The sequence below is a fragment of the Oncorhynchus mykiss genome, chromosome 11, assembly GCF_013265735.2.
Source record: "Oncorhynchus mykiss isolate Arlee chromosome 11, USDA_OmykA_1.1, whole genome shotgun sequence".
Lineage (NCBI taxonomy): Eukaryota > Metazoa > Chordata > Actinopteri > Salmoniformes > Salmonidae > Oncorhynchus > Oncorhynchus mykiss.
In genome coordinates this window covers 38480554-38498032 of record NC_048575.1, presented here as the reverse complement: position 1 = coordinate 38498032, position 17479 = coordinate 38480554, and the positions used below count along the sequence as shown (strand labels likewise).

Here is a 17479-nt window from a genome sequence, read left to right as displayed (position 1 = left end):
TAGCTGCATCCTCAGGGCATGCGCGCTGACCCACTTGCTGGAGTGTTAATGTACATATTTAATCTCTTCCTATCCCAGCCTGCTGTCACCACTTGCTTCAAAGATGTCCACCATCGTTCCTGTACCCAAGAAAGCAAAGGCAACTGAACTAAATTACTAGCACCCCGTAGCACTCACTTCTGTTGTCATGAAGTGCTTTGAGAGGCTAGTTAAGGATCATACCACCTCTACCTTACCTGACACCCTAGATCCACTTCAATTTGCTTACTGCCCAAATAGATCCACAGATTATTACACTGCCCTATGCCATCTGGACAAGAGGAATACCTATGTAAGAATGTTTTTCATTGACTATAGCTCAGCCTTCAACACGATATAACTCTCCAAGTGAAGGTAGGAAACAACACCTCCCCTTCACTGATCTTCAACTCAGGGGCCCCACAAGGGTGCGTGCTCAGCCCCATCCTGTATTACCTGTTCACCCATGACTGCGTGGCCACAAACGCCTCCAACTCAATCATCAAGTTTGTGGACGACACAAACATAGTAAGCCTGATTATCAACCATGACGAAGCAGGTTACAGGGAGGAGGTGAGGGCCTTGGCGGAGTGGTGGCAGGAAAATAACATCTCCCTCAACATCAACAAAATTAAGGAGCTGATCATGAACTTTAGTAAAAAGCAGAGGGACCATGCACCTATCCACATCGACGGGACCGCAGGAGGCTGAAGAAATTTGACTTGGCCCCTAAGACCATCACATACTTTTACAAATGCACAATTGAGAGCATCCTGTCAGGCTGTATTACCGCCTGGTACAGCAACTGCACCGCCTGCTACCGCAGGTATCTCAAGAGGGTGGTGCGGTCTGCCCAACCCATCACTGGGGGCACACTGCCTGCCCTCCTGGACAACCTACAGCACCCGTTGTCACAGGAAGGCCAAAAAGGTCATCAAGGACATCAACCACCTGTAACAATGGCCTGTTCACCCCGCTATCTCAAGGCCATCAGACTGTTAAATAACCATTACTAGCCGGCTGCTGCCCCATATTCAGAGACATGGAATCACTGGTCACTTGAATAATGGAACGCTAATCACTTGAATACTGTTTACATAGTGCTTTACTCATTTCATATGTATATACTGTATTCTATTCTACTGTATTTTAGTCAATGCCACTCCAACATTGCTTGTCCTTATTATTTTATTTTTAGATTTGTGTGTATTGTTGTGATTTGTTAGATATTACTGCACTGTTGGAGCTAGGAACACAAGCATTTCTCTACACCCGCATCTGTTAAATATGTGTATGTGACCAATAAAATTTGATTTGATGATTGTTTTTTCTCTGTGAGTCTGACTTAATACATTTTCTTCATAGTCTCTGTGAAAAACACAGAACAAAAACAAAATATTGACACTCTTCATGACTTTCAAATTAATAGTTGAGTGACTACTCTACCGATTAGCCGGCCGGGACTGGGCACTTCAGGAGAAAAGTTTTTTTTTTAAACGAAAAGAGCAAGAGAATGCATCAATGCAAGACTGCTGGGTCTGTGCCCATGTCAGGATTGAGAGAACAGGTTTCTCTACATAAATATATTGTAGCCTATCATGTACGCTGGACCTCAGCACAACTATGAAACCTTTTAATGTTTTTGCTCTTCAGTCAACTCACTTTTGAAATGACTTATCAAAACTTGCCAAGTCACCCCTTTTGAAAATCCAAAATCCAAGGCACATAAACAAACCTAACCTTTGAAGTCACTTGTATTTTTCCTATCTCACTTTGTTTTCACAGACTCTCACCCCAGACTATCATAACATATTTGTTGTGTAAGTTCAGGAAAGTTTTGGCTATGACAGCATGCTGTTACCATTGCTATTGCCGTCGCTGTTGCCATACAGGTCGGCTAGCTTCTTGAAACGTGGCCCCCAGGTGCTGAGATAGTCATAGTTCTGCTCTGAGTCTGTACTTAGCGACTCCAAGGAGCTTAAGGATTCAGCTACAGAGCCACTCCCCTCAAAGGCGTACGTCTGCAAAGAGTCGTATGGCGGAGCTGAAGGCTCAACATCTGCATCTTTCAGGCGGTCCCAGATGAACTCTCGGAACACCACATTGTCTGGCAGGGTATTGTGGACAGGCTGCGAGGAGGAGGACGTTGGGTAGGGGAAGAAGGTGTGGGTGTCAGGGATGACGTCTCGCCGGACCTTGGGGTCTATGATGACGTTGAGGTTGCGGAGGGCTACCATGACGAAGGCCTCCGTGTCTTCCTCTCCTCCACCTTCATCGTCGTAGCGGACGATGTTCTCCCTCACGTCCCTCTCCTCCTCCAGAATCAATGGCTCCTTCTTCCTCTGACGCATCGACATGATCATCAGCACCATCACTGAACAACGGAAGAGAAGAGAGAGAGAGAAAGGAGTTTAGAATACTTGTAATTACCTTTTCTTTAATATAAAGGCATAATACATTTAGGTTGATACATCTACATTAAATAATATCCCATATTTGATGAATGTGAAAATGAAATGTTTAATAATTTCAGATGAATATATCCTTGCATCAATACATTTCTCTCCTCTATCCTCCATTTTGCGCGCTACTTCTACGTCCCAAAAACAAAATTTCTGAACTTCCCATCCAATCCCTAGTCCCATATATTATTGCTGAAAATAACTCTCCACACCAAAGCAAACTGGCAAATGTCTAATGATCCGTCATCCATCAATGTCGCACTGGTGCCAGTGAAATATCGCTCTGTGGACCCATATTTCTTCCCCTAACTGTGTCTGGATTCAGCGGGCTAGTGTGAAGCCACCAGGAAAGCGAATGCTAACACCGCTTCACACCTTGTAATAATAGAGAAAATGTAGGGGGTGGGGAAGACACAGATGAATGGAGATTCTTCTGACTGCTGTTTGGTGACTACTTTCTGACAGCATGGCTCCCTGCTGCTTTTCTTTCTGTCTGATCACTTTTCTCTCTTTCTTTCTCTTAGGAAAAAGCATCTCTGTCTGTGTCTTCCTCTTTTTTTCTACATAGAGGCCTATAGTATCCGTAGCCATGGGAATTTGGGGTGCTGCAGCACCGCCTGTTAAAAATAATTAAATATATACATACATACATACATACACACAAATATACCTATACAGTGCCTTCGGAAAGTATTCAGCCTTATTCTAAAATGATTTTTTCTGCTCATCAATCTACACACAATACCACATAATGACTGAGCAAAAACAAATGTTTGCTACTTCATAAAAAATAAAAAACTGAAATATCACATTTAAATAAGTATTCATACCCTTTACTCAGTACTTTGTTGAAGCACCTTTGGCAGCAATTACATACATACATACATACATATATATATATATATATATATTCCATTTTAGAATAAGGCTGTAACTTAACAAAATACTTTCCGATATCACTGTAGTTCCATTAATTTTTTTCAACTGGTACCGGGGGACCTTCAGACGAGTCTTATGAGGCCTGTGGGCATCCTAGAGTAGAACAACCAACATGTACATGTACATGTTAGTGGGAGTGTCACCTTTCCATAGAGGCATTATTAGTGTGTAGCCAAAACTGTTTGGTTGCCACAGACAGAAGTTGGCAGATCGGCTGTACCGTCTTCAGATAAGTCCCAAGATGCTTGTGGGGGCCGTAGAGCAAAACGGAGAACACCATTGTGTTCGTGAGATTCTCATCTTTCCATTTCAACAGTTCGGAGGCTACAGATGATTTTGTGAGTTTTTTTATTATGCTAATTTACGCTTGGGCAAGGAAATCGGCCTATTTATATAATGACCATGAAGCCTTATTCTGCTGTGACTGTGCACCTTCCCATTTACACACACACACACACACACAAACACACACCAAACCCCTCCCTCTGCCACTTACAAGAACAAAGATTACATTTAACTTCTTCCTCTCTAACAACAAGCGGTTTCAACTCACTATTTGCATTTGAGATTTGATCCAACAGAAACAGTTTTATGGACACCGAAACACATTGAGACATTGTTTTACTGTAATAGACAATAATTTAACCTCAAACTGCACAAAGAGCAGATGTTACTAAAACAGGAGTGTCAATGAATATTGATTCTGGAAAACGTATGCTCAGTTTCTGTCACACGCGGTTAGCGCTAGCAACATTTTAGCCACAGACTGTCAAACCAGCTGTCTAGTTTGTGTTTTATAAATATGCAATGAGCATAAATAAAATATATTAGGCAATGGCAACTTAAATAAGCTAGGCCTCTTTCTTAATTTATTTAAGTGGCCTAAATTCTTATTTACAATGACAGCCTACCAGGGAACAATGGGTTAACTGCCTTGTACAGGGGCAGAACAACATATTTTTACCTTGTCAGCTCGGGGATTTGATCCAGCAGCCTTTTGGTTACTGGCCCAAAGCTCTACGCACTAGGCTACATCTGAACAAAGTTTACTTTCTATTTATCGTATTTATAAATATTAGGAAAAAAAACGCATTAGAAAAAAGGATAATTATTGAACTACATCTTCAAATATAAGGAACTGGAACACAAAAGTCTGAAATTAGGTAGCAATCAACATGGTAGGGTAAAAACACAGCAAACAGAGAACATAGAAGGTACAGTTGTAATGAAAACACAGGGGGGAAAAAGGTGTAGATTCACACGCAGCGCACAGCAGGTGTTTATTTCATCATACACAGGTAGGCAAACAAGCAGGTGAATTGAAACTAGGACTGAAGGCTATAACTGGTTCTCACAAACGAGCTAGGAAAAGGCTTAGTAGAGTCAAAACAAACAATACCTCAAAGGCACAAACAGAATGAACTGAACTAAATAAGGATTTAATGAGACCAGGTGAGTAACTAACACAGGTGAAATCAATGATCAAAAATGAAGACAGAGCTACGTTCAAGAACAGAATACAAAGAAACAGGGCTACGTTCAAGAACACAACGAAACAGAACGCAAGGTTGACTAAGAAAATAAATACAGAACCTTACAACAGAATTACAAAGCGAAAACACTTTTTTAGACATTTTAGAAAATACGAAGCTGAAATACCTTATTTAAATAAATATTCAGACCCTTTGTTATGAGACTTGACATTTAGCTCAGGTGCATCCTGTTTCCATTGATCATCTTTGAGATGTTTCTAGAACTTGATTGGAGTCCACCAGTGGTCAATTCAATTGATTGGAAAATATTTGCAAAGGCACACACATGTCTATATAAGGTTCCATAGGTGACAGTGCATGTCAGAACAAAAACCAAGCCATTAAGTTGAAAATAATTGTCCGTAGTGTTCTGAGACAGGATTGTGTCGAGGCACTGTGATGTGGGGAAGGTTACTGTCACGACTTCTGCCGAAGTCATTCCCTCTCCTTGTTCGGGCGGCGTTCGGCAGTCGACGTCACCGGCTTTCTTGCTACCGCGGATCCACTTTTCTCTGTTCCCCATGTTGTGTTTGTGAGTGATTGTTTATTGTAATTCAGTCCGTCTGTGGGCTCGTAATGTTACTTTGTATATTTGTCTTTTTGAGTAAAGAACGTTGATTACTCTATTCTGCTGTCCTACATGACTCTAGTTGGAACTTCCCCATGACTCTCTACACCAGCTACAAAGGACCCTTACAGTTACCAAAAAATGTCTGCAGCATTGAAGGTCTCAAAGAACACAGTGGCCTCCATCATTCTTAAATGGATGTTTGGAACTACCAATGTGGCCACTCGGCCAAACTGAGCAATAGGGGAGAAGGGCCTTGGTCAGTGAGGTGACCAAGAACCTGATGGTCACTCTGACAGAGCTACAGAGTTTCTCTGTGGAGATTGGAGAACCTTCCAGAAGGACAACCATCTCTGCATCACTCCACTAATCAGGCCTTTATGGTAGAGTGGCCAGATGGAAGCCACTCCTCAGTAAAAGGGACATGACAGCCCACTTGTAGTCTGCCAAAAGGTACCTAATGGACTCTCAGACCATGAGAAACAAGATTCTCTGCTCTGGTGAAACCAACATTAAACTCTTCGGCCTAAATGCCAACTATCACGTCTGGAGGAAACCTGGCACCATCCCCACGGTGAAGCATGGTGGTGGCAGCATCATGCTATGGGGATGTTTGTCAGCTGCAGGGACTGGGATACTACTCAGGAATGAGGGAAAGATCAATGTAGAAAAGTACAGACAGAAAATCGATGAAAACATGCTCCAAAAGCTCAGGACCTCAGACTAGGGCAAAGGTTCACCTTCCAACAGGACAACGACCCAAATCACACAGCCAAGACAACGCAGGAGCGGCTTCGGGTCAAGTCTCTTAATTTTCTTGAGTGGCCCAGACAGTATTTCGACGTCTGGATGATAAGCATGCCCAAAGTAAACTGCCTGTTACTGATATGGCAGGTGAAAACCTGAGGAAAATCCATCCAGGAAGTGGGATTTTTTTTTATGTGGGTATTTTCAATTGAATGCCTATAGAGTATCTAATGGGTTAGGACCCAGATTGCAGTTCCTATGGCTTCCACTAGATGTCAACAGTCTTTAGACATTGTTTCAGGCTTGTTTTCTAAATAAATGAAGACGAATGAGACCTTTCTGTCAGTGGACTGTAGAATCATGCAGTGCTGGTTTGCGCGCATGACCGAGTACGTGCCCTTTGTGGTTTTTCATTTCTATTGAATATGCTATTGTCCGGTGGAAATATTATCAATTATTTAGACAATTGACAAGCTGAGGATTAATTATAGAACATTGTTTGAGATGTTTCTACGAACTTTACCAGTACTATTAGGATGTATTCTTCTGCATGTTTTGACCACCTTTGAGCCAGTGGATAACTGAACAAAACGCGCCAACAAAGCAGAGTTTTTGGGATATAAAGAGGGACTTTTTCGAACAAAACTAACATTTATTGTGTAGCTGGGACTCTTGTGACTGCAACCATATGAAGATCTTCGTAAGTGATTATTTTTATCTCTATTCCTTTACTTGGTTGTAAAATGTTTGCATGCGTTTGTAAGCGGGGTGCTGTCCTCAGATAATCGCATGGAATGCTTCGCCTTAACTTCTCTAGGGTAGGGGGCAGCATTCGGAATTTTGGAGGAAAAGCATGCCCAAATTAAACGGCCTGCTACTCGGGCCCAGAGGATATGATATGCATACAACTGGTAGAGTTGGATAGAAAACACTAAAGTTTCCAAAACTGTTAAAATAGTGTCTGAGTATAACAGAACTGATTTGGCAGGCGAAAACCTGAGAAAAATCCATTCAGGAAGTAGTATTTTTGTTGGTTTTCTAGTTTTCTATTCAATGCCATTACAGTATCCATTGACTTAGGACTCAATTTACAGTTCCTATACCTTCCACTAGATGTCAACAGTCTTTAGAAATTGTTTTCAGGCTTGTATTCTTATAAATGAGGGAGTAAGACCAGTCTGAATGAGTGGGCCCTACCGTGTCGCAGAGCTTTTTCATGTGCAATCCCGAGAGAGTGCATTTCTTGTTTATCTCTTATATTGACAACGTTATTGTCCGGTTAAATATTATAGATCATTTAGGCTAAAAACAACCTGAGGATTGAATTTAAACATAATTTGACATGTTTCTATGAACTTTACGGATACAATTTAGATTTTTTTGTCTGCCTGTTTTGACTGCGTTTCAGCCTGTGGATAACTGAAGAAAATGTGCGAACAAACTGAGGTTTTTGGATATAAAGAGACTTTTTATCGAACAAAAGGATAATTTATTGAGTAAATGAATGTCTTCTGATTGCCACCATATAAAGAAGGCGGCAGGGTAGCCTAGTGGTTAGAGCGTTGGACTAGTAACCGGAACAATGTGTACATTATGTGGCAAACCTCTTCAAGGTTAGGAGCGTGTCACAAATTAAGTGGTAAACTGTCACCAAATCACCCAAGAATGAGAGTTCTTTCGAACAGGACAGTACCTGTGTGTTTGTTTCTCCGTCCTGGTCCACCCAGGCCATAGGCGAGGTCAAGGATAGCAGGGTTCGGTACACGAATCGGGTTCTCGGTAGGTCCAGGTCCAAACGCCAACAGGTAAGTCCAAAACAATCCAGCTCATACACGGTAAATCCAGCCAATCTCTATTGTCTCTTTCTCTATTGTTCATAGATCCTTCCAGCACTCTCTCTCTCTCTTCCTGGTTTTTCTTGACCCTTTATCTGTGTGTTGGCTCCACCTTCTGAGGGTTCCCCTTGCTTCTGGGACTTGTAGTTTTGGGGGTCGGCCATTTTGTGATCTGTAGTTCTCACAGGGGTGGCCATTTTAGTGATCGGGCAGAGCCCGTTTATTAGTTCTGCTCTCACATATCTGCCATTTATCACTCGACCCCCTTCTTTGCCACAATTATTACAAATGGTTGCAGCTAATGAAGAAATTGCAGAATCTTCTGAACTGGAGAAAGTGAAGAATTTGATGAAAATTCTGAAAATGAATACAAGAAATGTGAAAACTGAACTATTAACTGTGAAAATGTCAACCATTGGTCAAGTACCAGAATACAAAAGAGGATTTAGATTCTTATTTAGAGCGTTTGGAGCGTTGGCTGGCTGCAAATGAAATCAAAAATGAAAAGAAACCAGGCGTATTTCTCAGTGTTTTGGGTCCAACTGAGTATGGATTGCTGAAAGGTCTCATTGAACCAGTAAAAGCAGTGGAGTTGACCTATGCAGAACTGACTGAAACTCTCAAGGCCACTCTAGCTGGTGGGAAGGTTTTCAGTAAACTGGACCTGTCATTCGCTTATGAGCAACTGAAGCTGGATGCGGAGTCAGAACAGTATCTAACCAACAATACACACAATGGGCTTTTCAGATTCAATCTCTTGGCCTATGGAATCTCGACAGCTTCAGCGTTATTCTAACACACAATGGATCAGGTCTTGGATGGCATAGACAATGTTGTGTGCTTTGTGGATGACATCCTCGTGTCAGCACCAACCATCGAAGAGCACCTTGTGGCCTACATGCTGCTGAATGTCCTGTTCCAGTCCAGGCCACCACAGATAACTGCGGGCGAGAGTTTTAATTTGAGTGATCCTTGGATGTACCTCATGCAGATCAGATAAGTCTTCTCTTGAATTTGTGAGGCACCACCACCCTTGATCCCCACAGAACACATCCTTGATCAGTAGACAGCTGGTCTTTATTTTCTATGCATGGGTGAAGGTTATCATCGTTTACGAAGGTTGGCCAGCCGGCCAATGTTAAATCCAAAACTTTTGAAAGCACAGGGTCTTTCCTCGTTTCCTCCGCTATGTCTGAAGCAGATATGGGCAGTCCGTCAATGAGAGAGATCTGCAATACTGCTCAATCATCTTCACTGTCGGTGTCATTTTTGCATGGTAAGCTTGATAGTGCATTGGCATTTGAGCGATCACTGGATCGCCTGTACTCAATCTCATAGTCGTGGGCTAGCAATATCAGAGCCCAAAGTGCAGCCAGGGTTGGTATGGCTGATATTGATCCAAGGATGGCCAACAGAGGCTCATGATCTGTCAGCAGTTGGAACTTCCTTCCATTGAGGTATTTGTGAAACTTCTTCACTCCAAATATTATTCTCAGGGCTTCCTTCTCAATTTGAGTATAATTTTTCTCACTTGGTGACAGAGTCCATGATGCAAATGCGATAGGGTGTTCTTCACCTGATGGTAGAACATGTGAGATGACGGGCTCCTACTCCATATGGAGATGCTCCACACGCGAGTCTCTTCATCTCTGTGTCGTAGTGGGCAAGCCACTTGCTCTTTAGCAGACGCTGTTTGCAAGTCTTGAATGCTTATTCACATTGTGGAGACCAATTACACTTTGTATCAGCCTGCACCTGTTGATGAAGCGGATGCAACAATGTGGACAAATTTGCCACAAACTTCGTAATAGTTCAGGAGCGGAGCAAGGCCCCAAAAATTACCTCAGCTCTGGGACACTACTCACACTGTGAAGCTGTTTGCAACAAGCCTGCTACTACAACTCTTCATCCATGGTCCTGGGCTGCTACACCATGCGAACGCATCCATGTGGATTACGTCGAGATTGACAAGCAACATTTCCTTGTTGTTGACAATATACATTCCAAGTGGATGGAAGCGTTCCCTACTCAACTGACCACAGCTGAGAAGACCATTAATATTCTCAGACACCTGTTTGTATCCTTTGGACTAGTCAAAGAGCTCGTCCTGGACAATGGCCCTCCTTTCATCTCAAACGATTTTGAAATGTTTCTCAAGAACAACAGAGTATTTTGTATTGTGTTTTATTTAAACTTTATTTAACTAGGCAAGTCAGTTAAGAACAAATTCTTATTTACAATGATGACCACCTTAGCATCCGGCAAAAAACTGAGCAGTGGAGAGAGCCGTGCAAACCTTTAATAAGAGGGCCTGGACTAAATTCGAGGTTCAGTTGGTGCCCAGCTACCAAAGGCACCACACAGAGTACCACACCACACACAATAACGGAATGTACACCAGCTGAACTGTTTCTGAAATGCCAACCACATACCCGCCTGACATTGTTGAAACCAGACTTGTCAAACACTTTGGCAAAGCACAAGCTACAGCAGAAGAGAGCTCATGACAGACACACAAAGACTGTCAGAGAATTCAAAGAGGGAGAGAGGGTGATGGTATGTAATTTCAATCGCCTGTGGAACTCAGGTGCGATCTTGCAGAGGTAATTTGACTTACCGAGTTGAAGTTGGTCATCGCCTTGTCAACATTCATGTAGCTCATCTGCTACAGTCCAATGCTTCATCAAAGCCAGGTCGAGAGACAAGAACAATAATATTACACTTTTTACCTCATTTCTACCAGCGTGTCACATGCGCAACCAGAGGGAAAAAAAGAGCACCTATGTGAGAATCCTGGACTTCCTGAAGTGCTGCCCCCGGGTGGTAAGGGCAGGCAACAACACATCTGCCACGCTGATCTTCAACACGGGGGCCCCTCAGGGGTGCATGCTTAGTCTCCTCCTGTACTCCCTGTTCACCCACGACTGCATGGCCAAGCACGACTACAACACCATCATTACGTTTGCTGACGACACAACCCGTGGTAGGCCAGATCACCGACAATGATGAGACAGCCTATAGGGAGGAGGTCAGAGTACCTGGTAGTGTGGTGCCAAGACAACAACCTCTCCCTCAACGTGAGCAAGAGAAAGGAGATGATCGTGGACTACAGGAAAAGGAGGGCCGGACACACTTCATTCACATCGACAGCGCTGTAGTGGAGCGGGTCGAGAGTTTCAAGTTCAAACTATCATGGTCCAAACACACGAAGAAAGTCATGAAGAGGGCAGGACAATGCCTTTACCTCAAGAGACTGAAAAGACTTGGTGTGGATCTCCAGTTCTTCAAAATGTTCTACAGCATCCCGACTGTTTGCATCCCCGCTTGGTATGGCAACTGCTCGGCATCCGACCGTCAGGTGATACAGAGGGTAGTGCGTACAGCTCAGTACATAACTGGGGCCAAGTTATCGGCAGTCATAGTCAGACAGCCTGAACATCTTGATTCTATGTTTAATTGAGATCTTTTGTGAATAAAGCATTTAATGATCACTTTGACTGGTCTACGTATGATCTGGATCACTAGTAGATGTGCAAATGTTTTTAAGAGCCACATTACTAACGATGGCTCTGGGAAACACCTCATATACTAACGATACATCGTAAGAAGGTTCTAACGATAATCATAACGCTACGAAGGCTTTTGGAAAACAAGTCCCTGTTCTACTCTAGTATGGCTGGAGGGACACCTGAGCTGACAGCACCTGAGGATGCAGAAGCAGCAACACCCCTGGACTCTCACCCCTGGACTCTCTCCTCTGGGCTCTCCTCTCAACCAAAACAATGCAATCACGCCCCCAATTGCAACATGCGTTGATGGAGACGCCAGATCTGGGAGCAAGGACAGAGAGGAGAGAGAAAAGGGTTGTGCACAGAGTATTAATGCAAGAGGGGGAGGCGGGGAGGGGTGGAGGAGGACCCTTGCTCCCTTCGGCCTCAACGTAGACTTTGATCTGAAGCCATTCTTGTGATTATTGTGACTTTGTAATTGTTTGTAGGCTTATGTAGTCTAAATTGAATCTATGATTGTATGCTATCCATTTGGTTTTTGTATGTTCTTTGTATGTCATTTTAATATTTGAGAATTAACCAATGACTCCCACCCACGGCGCCGACAGAGATGGCCGCCTCGCTTCGCGTTCCTAGGAAACTATGCAGTTTTTTGTTTTTTTTAAGTGTTATTTCTTACATTGGTACCCCAGGTCATCTTAGGTTTCATTACATACAGTCGAGAAGAACTACTGAATATAAGAGCCGACAGAGATGGCCGCCTCGCTTCGCATTCCTAGGAAACTATGCATTTTTTTGTTTTTTTACGTGTTATTTCTTACATTGGTACCCCAGGTCATCTTAGGTTTCATTACATACAGTCGAGAAGAACTACTGAATATAAGAGCAGCGTCAACTCACCATCAGTACGACCAAGAATATGACTTTCGTGAAGCGGATCCTGTGTTCTGCCTTTCACCCAGGACAACGGAATGGATCCCAGCCGGCGACCCAAAAAAAACGACTTCGTAAAAGGGGGAAACGAAGCGGTCTTCTGGTCAGACTCCGGAGACGGGCACATCGTGCACCACTCCCTAGCATTCTTCTCGCCAATGTCCAGTCTCTTGACAACAAGGTTGATGAAATCCGAGCAAGGGTAGCATTCCAGAGGGACATCAGAGACTGTAACGTTCTTTGCTTCACGGAAACATGGCTCACTGGAGAGACGCTATCAGAGTCGGTGCAGCCAGCTGGTTTCTCCACGCATCGCGCCGACAGAAACAAACATCTTTCTGGTAAGAAGAGGGGCGGAGGCGTATGCTTCATGGTTAACGTGACGTGGTGTGGCCACAACAACATACAGGAACTCAAGTCCTTCTGTTCACCTGATTCAGAATTCCTCACAATCAAATGTCGACCGCATTATCTACCAAAGGCATTCTCTTCGATTATAATCACAGCCGTATATATTCCCCCCCAAGCAGACACATCGATGGCTCTGAACGAACTTTATTTGACTCTTTGATACCTGGAATCCATATATCCGGAGGCTGCATTCATTGTAGCTGGGGATTTTAACAAGGCTAATCTGAAATCAAGACTCCCTAAATTGTATCAGCATATCGATTGCGCAACCAGGGCTGGAAAAACCTTGGATCATTGCTATTCTAACTTCCGCGATGCATATAAGGCCCTGCCCCGCTCTCCTTTTTGTTGATCCCTGCCTACAGACAGAAACTAAAACAAGAAGCTCCCGCACTGAGGTCTGTTCAACGCTGGTCCGACCAATCTGATTCCACACTCCAAGACTGCTTCCATCACGTGGACTGGGATATGTTTCGTATTGGGTCAGACAACAACATTGACGAATACGCTGATTCGGTGAGCGAGTTCATTAGAACGTGCGTTGAAGATGTCGTTCCCAAAGCAACAATTAAAACATTCCCAAACCAGAAACCGTGGATTGATGGCAGCATTCGCGTGAAACTGAAAGCGCAAACCACTGCTTTTAATCAGGGCAACCGGAAACATGACCGAATACAAACAGTGTAACTATTCCCTCCGCAAGGCAATCAAACAAGCTAAGCATCAGTATAGAGACAAAGTAGAATCTCAATTCAACGGCTCAGACACAAGAGGTATGTGGCAGGGTCTACAGTCAATCACGGATTACAAAAAGAAAACGAGCCCTGTCACGGACCAGGATGTCTTGCTCCCAGGCATACTAAATCACTTTTTTGCCCGCTTTGAGGACAATACAGTGCCACTGACACGGCCCGCAACCAAAACATGCGGACTCTCCTTCACTGCAGCTGACGTGAGGAAAACATTTAAACGTGTCAACCCTCGCAAGGCTGCAGGCCCAGACGGCATCCCCAGCCGCGCCCTCAGAGCATGCGCAGACCAGCTGGCTGGTGTGTTTACGGACATATTCAATCAATCCCTATCCCAGTCTGTTGTTCCCAAATGCTTCAAGAGGGCCACCATTGTTCCTGTTCCCAAGAAAGCTAAGGTAACTGAAATAAATGACTACTCACTTCTATCATCATGAAGTGCTTTGAGAGACTAGTCAAGGACCATATCACCTCCACCCTACCTGACACCCTAGACCCACTCCAATTTGCTTACCGCCCAAATAGGTCCACAGACGATGCAATCTCAACCACACTGCCCTAACCCATCTGGACCAGAGGAATACCTATATGAGAATGCTGTTCATCGACTGATCCTCAACACTGGGGCCCCACAAGGGTGCGTTCTGAGCCCTCTCCTGTACTCCCTGTTCACCCACGACTGTGTGGCCACGCACGCCTCCAACCCAATCATCAAGTTTGCGGACGACACAACAGTGGTAGGCTTGATTACCAACAACGACGAGACGGCCTACAGGGAGGAGGTGAGGGCCCTCAGAGTGTGGTGTCAGGAAAATAACCTCACACTCAACGTCAACAAAACTAAGGAGATGATTGTGGACTTCAGGAAACAGCAAAGGGAACACCCCCCTATCCACATCGATGGAACAGTAGTGGAGAGGGTAGTAAGTTTTAAGTTCCTCGGCGTACACATCACAGACAAACTGAATTGGTCCACCCACACAGACAGCATCGTGAAGAAGGCGCAGCAGCGCCTCTTCAACCTCAGGAGGCTGAAGAAATTCAGCTTGTCACCAAAAGCACTCACAAACTTCTACAGATGCACAATCGAGAGCATCCTGTCGGGCTGTATCACCGCCTGGTATGGCAACTGCTCCGCCCACAACCGTAAGGCTCTCCAGAGGGTAGTGAGGTCTGCACAATGCATCACCGGGGGCAAACTACCTGCCCTCCAGGACACCTACACATCCGATGTCACAGGAAGGCCATAAAGATCATCAAGGACAACAACCACCCGAGCCACTGCCTGTTCACCCCGCTATCATCCAGAAGATGTTTACATACCCTACATTATTCATCTCATATGTATACATATATACTGTACTCTATATCATCTACTGCATCTTTATGTAATACATGTATCACTAGCCACTTTAACTATGCCACTTTGTTTACATTCTCATCGCATATTTATATACTGCACTACATGCCATCCACTGTATCTTGCCTATGCCGCTCTGTACCATCACTCATTCATATATCTTTATGTACATATTCTTTATCCCCTTACACTTGTGTCTATAAGGTAGTAGTTTTGGAATTGTTAGCTAGATTACTTGTTGGTTATTACTGCATTGTTGGAACTAGAAGCACAAGCATTTCGCTACACTCGCATTAACATCTGCTAACCATGTGTATGTGACAAATAAAATTTGATATAATTTGATTTAACATACTTGGCCATGATTACAGACACCTGTGTGTGTCTTTTGACACCATATAAACAAGTCACCCTGCAGTGTTTGTGATTATACCCTGATGAAGACAGCTTGCCTGTCGAAATGTTGGACATTATATTTTTGCATCTGAGCTCTTAGTGTGTGGCTCTCCTCTATTTTCAAGTTTTCCACTCTGCTAGCCAGCATCTCGCCTAAATAGGTGTGCATTTATTTTTCCTCTAGGGGTGGAGGAGGGTCACGCAGGGAGAAGGGGTAGGGAAGAGCAGAGAAGAAGAAGTGGAGGAGAGAGAGAATGGAGTATAAGGAGACAAAGTTAAGCAGCACAGACTGATGAAGGCAGATGAGGACTCATCCACCCACGGAGCAGCTCATGTACACGCACACAAATACACACATACGCACAAAAACAGACATGGGCTTGGACTGGAAGCCATAAGTTCTAAGTCTCTCAGCCTCATAACTTCTAATTGCTTTTCATTAGCAATGCTGGGTTCAGAACTCCACCACTACCTCTTTCCCTTGTTGCTCTTTTCATCTTCTCATTTATTACAAAAAGTATTCTCATTTGCAATAAAAATGTTTACTTTTTCAAACTAAAATGTAAGTGAGTGTTGGCTGGCCCTATTGTATATCCCATTAAAACTTTGTAGGGCTAGGCCCCTTTTTTCTCCTTTTCTGTCTGAATGACGTGCCCAACGTAAACTGCCTGTAGCTCAGGCCCTGAAGCCAGGATATGCATATAATTGGTACCATTGGAAAGAAAACACCTTGAACGTTGTAGAAATGTTAAAATAACGTAGGATTATATAACAAAATATATATGGTAGGAGGAAATCCAAAGAAAAACCAACCAGCCAGAGACCATCCTCTTAGAAATGCAAGCGAAAGGTCACATTGTAAAATAGCTCCATGGATTCCTATGGCTTCCACAGGGTGTCAGCAGTCCATGTTCAAGGTTTAATGCTAACAGTTTTTGTATGAGGACACAGTCTTAGAAATCCGTGTTTTTGCGCACCATGTTGAAGTTGTGCACCTGCTAAAATCGGTTTCCTATTGAACATACTTCTTTCCAAAATAAATATCATAGTTTGATTACATTTTAGGGTGTCTGAGGAGTAAATGGAACGTATTTTGACTTGTTGAAACAAAGTTTAGGGGTAGATATTCGGATTCCTTTCTCTGCAGTGGATTACTCAAATCGATGGCGCCAACTAAACTGAGGTTTTGGGATATAAAAAATGTTTAGCTGCGACCCGACCCTTTGGATGACAAATCAGATGAAGATTTTCAAAAAGTAAGTGAATATTTCATCTTTATATGTAACCTGTGCCAGTGGAAAAATACTTTGATGTGGGGCGCCGTCCTCAAATAATTGCATGGCATGCCTTCACTGTAATAGCGCATGTAAATCGGGACAGTGCAGTTAGATTTACAAGAATCTAAGCTATCAGACGATATTAGACACTTATATATACCTAAATGTTTAAAACCCATAATAACTAATAGAATTTATTTGAATTATGCTCCCTCCAGTTTCACCGGAAGTTGTTCCGCTAGCGGGACACCGATCCTTTTAAGACTCCATCTCAATGTCCAATTAAGTTTACCAGCGCACTAAACTATTCTTCTGACTGTGCTGTGATGTGGTGTAAAAACCCTGTCTCTGGATTTAATGGGCAATAATGAAGACCATTGGTGATGGTTCACTGTTGTATTTTGTTTGTGGCTTAGTTAATTAAATCTAATTTGCAAGTGCAATCATTAATAGAAAAAGCTCATAGCAAACATGACTAGCGTTATCATCATGAGAGACACAACCTGTCAAAAAGTGAGAATCCTTTACACATACTGTACCTTCTCCCTATATCCACAAAGGCATGCTCAAACCCTGCAAACAAAGAGTCGTTAGGACGTCCCCAGCACGTCACGAAATGGTCGCTTGAAGTCGACAGGCGGTTTCTCCCCGCAGGTTCTGTCTAGTTCCCGGTTTGTCCCGGGCACTTCCCCGACAATGTTTTTTAGGACTTTCTTGGGATGTCCGGACATGGTTCCCTCAAG

At 43.5% G+C, this 17479-nt stretch overlaps 1 protein-coding gene across 2 annotated transcripts in view; it reads right to left on the bottom strand.

The window, feature by feature from the left end:
• Positions 1 to 921: 921 nt before the first annotated feature.
• LOC110535674 (cadherin-7-like) overlaps positions 922 to 17479 on the bottom strand; it is a 145541-nt gene continuing 128983 nt past the window's right edge. For both annotated transcript variants that reach the window (XM_036935435.1, XM_021620823.2), the window contains exon 11: positions 922 to 2392. In XM_036935435.1, coding sequence (XP_036791330.1) covers positions 1860 to 2392 — 533 coding nt within the window. In that variant the 3' untranslated portion in view covers positions 922 to 1859. The remainder of the gene's footprint in view (positions 2393 to 17479) is intronic.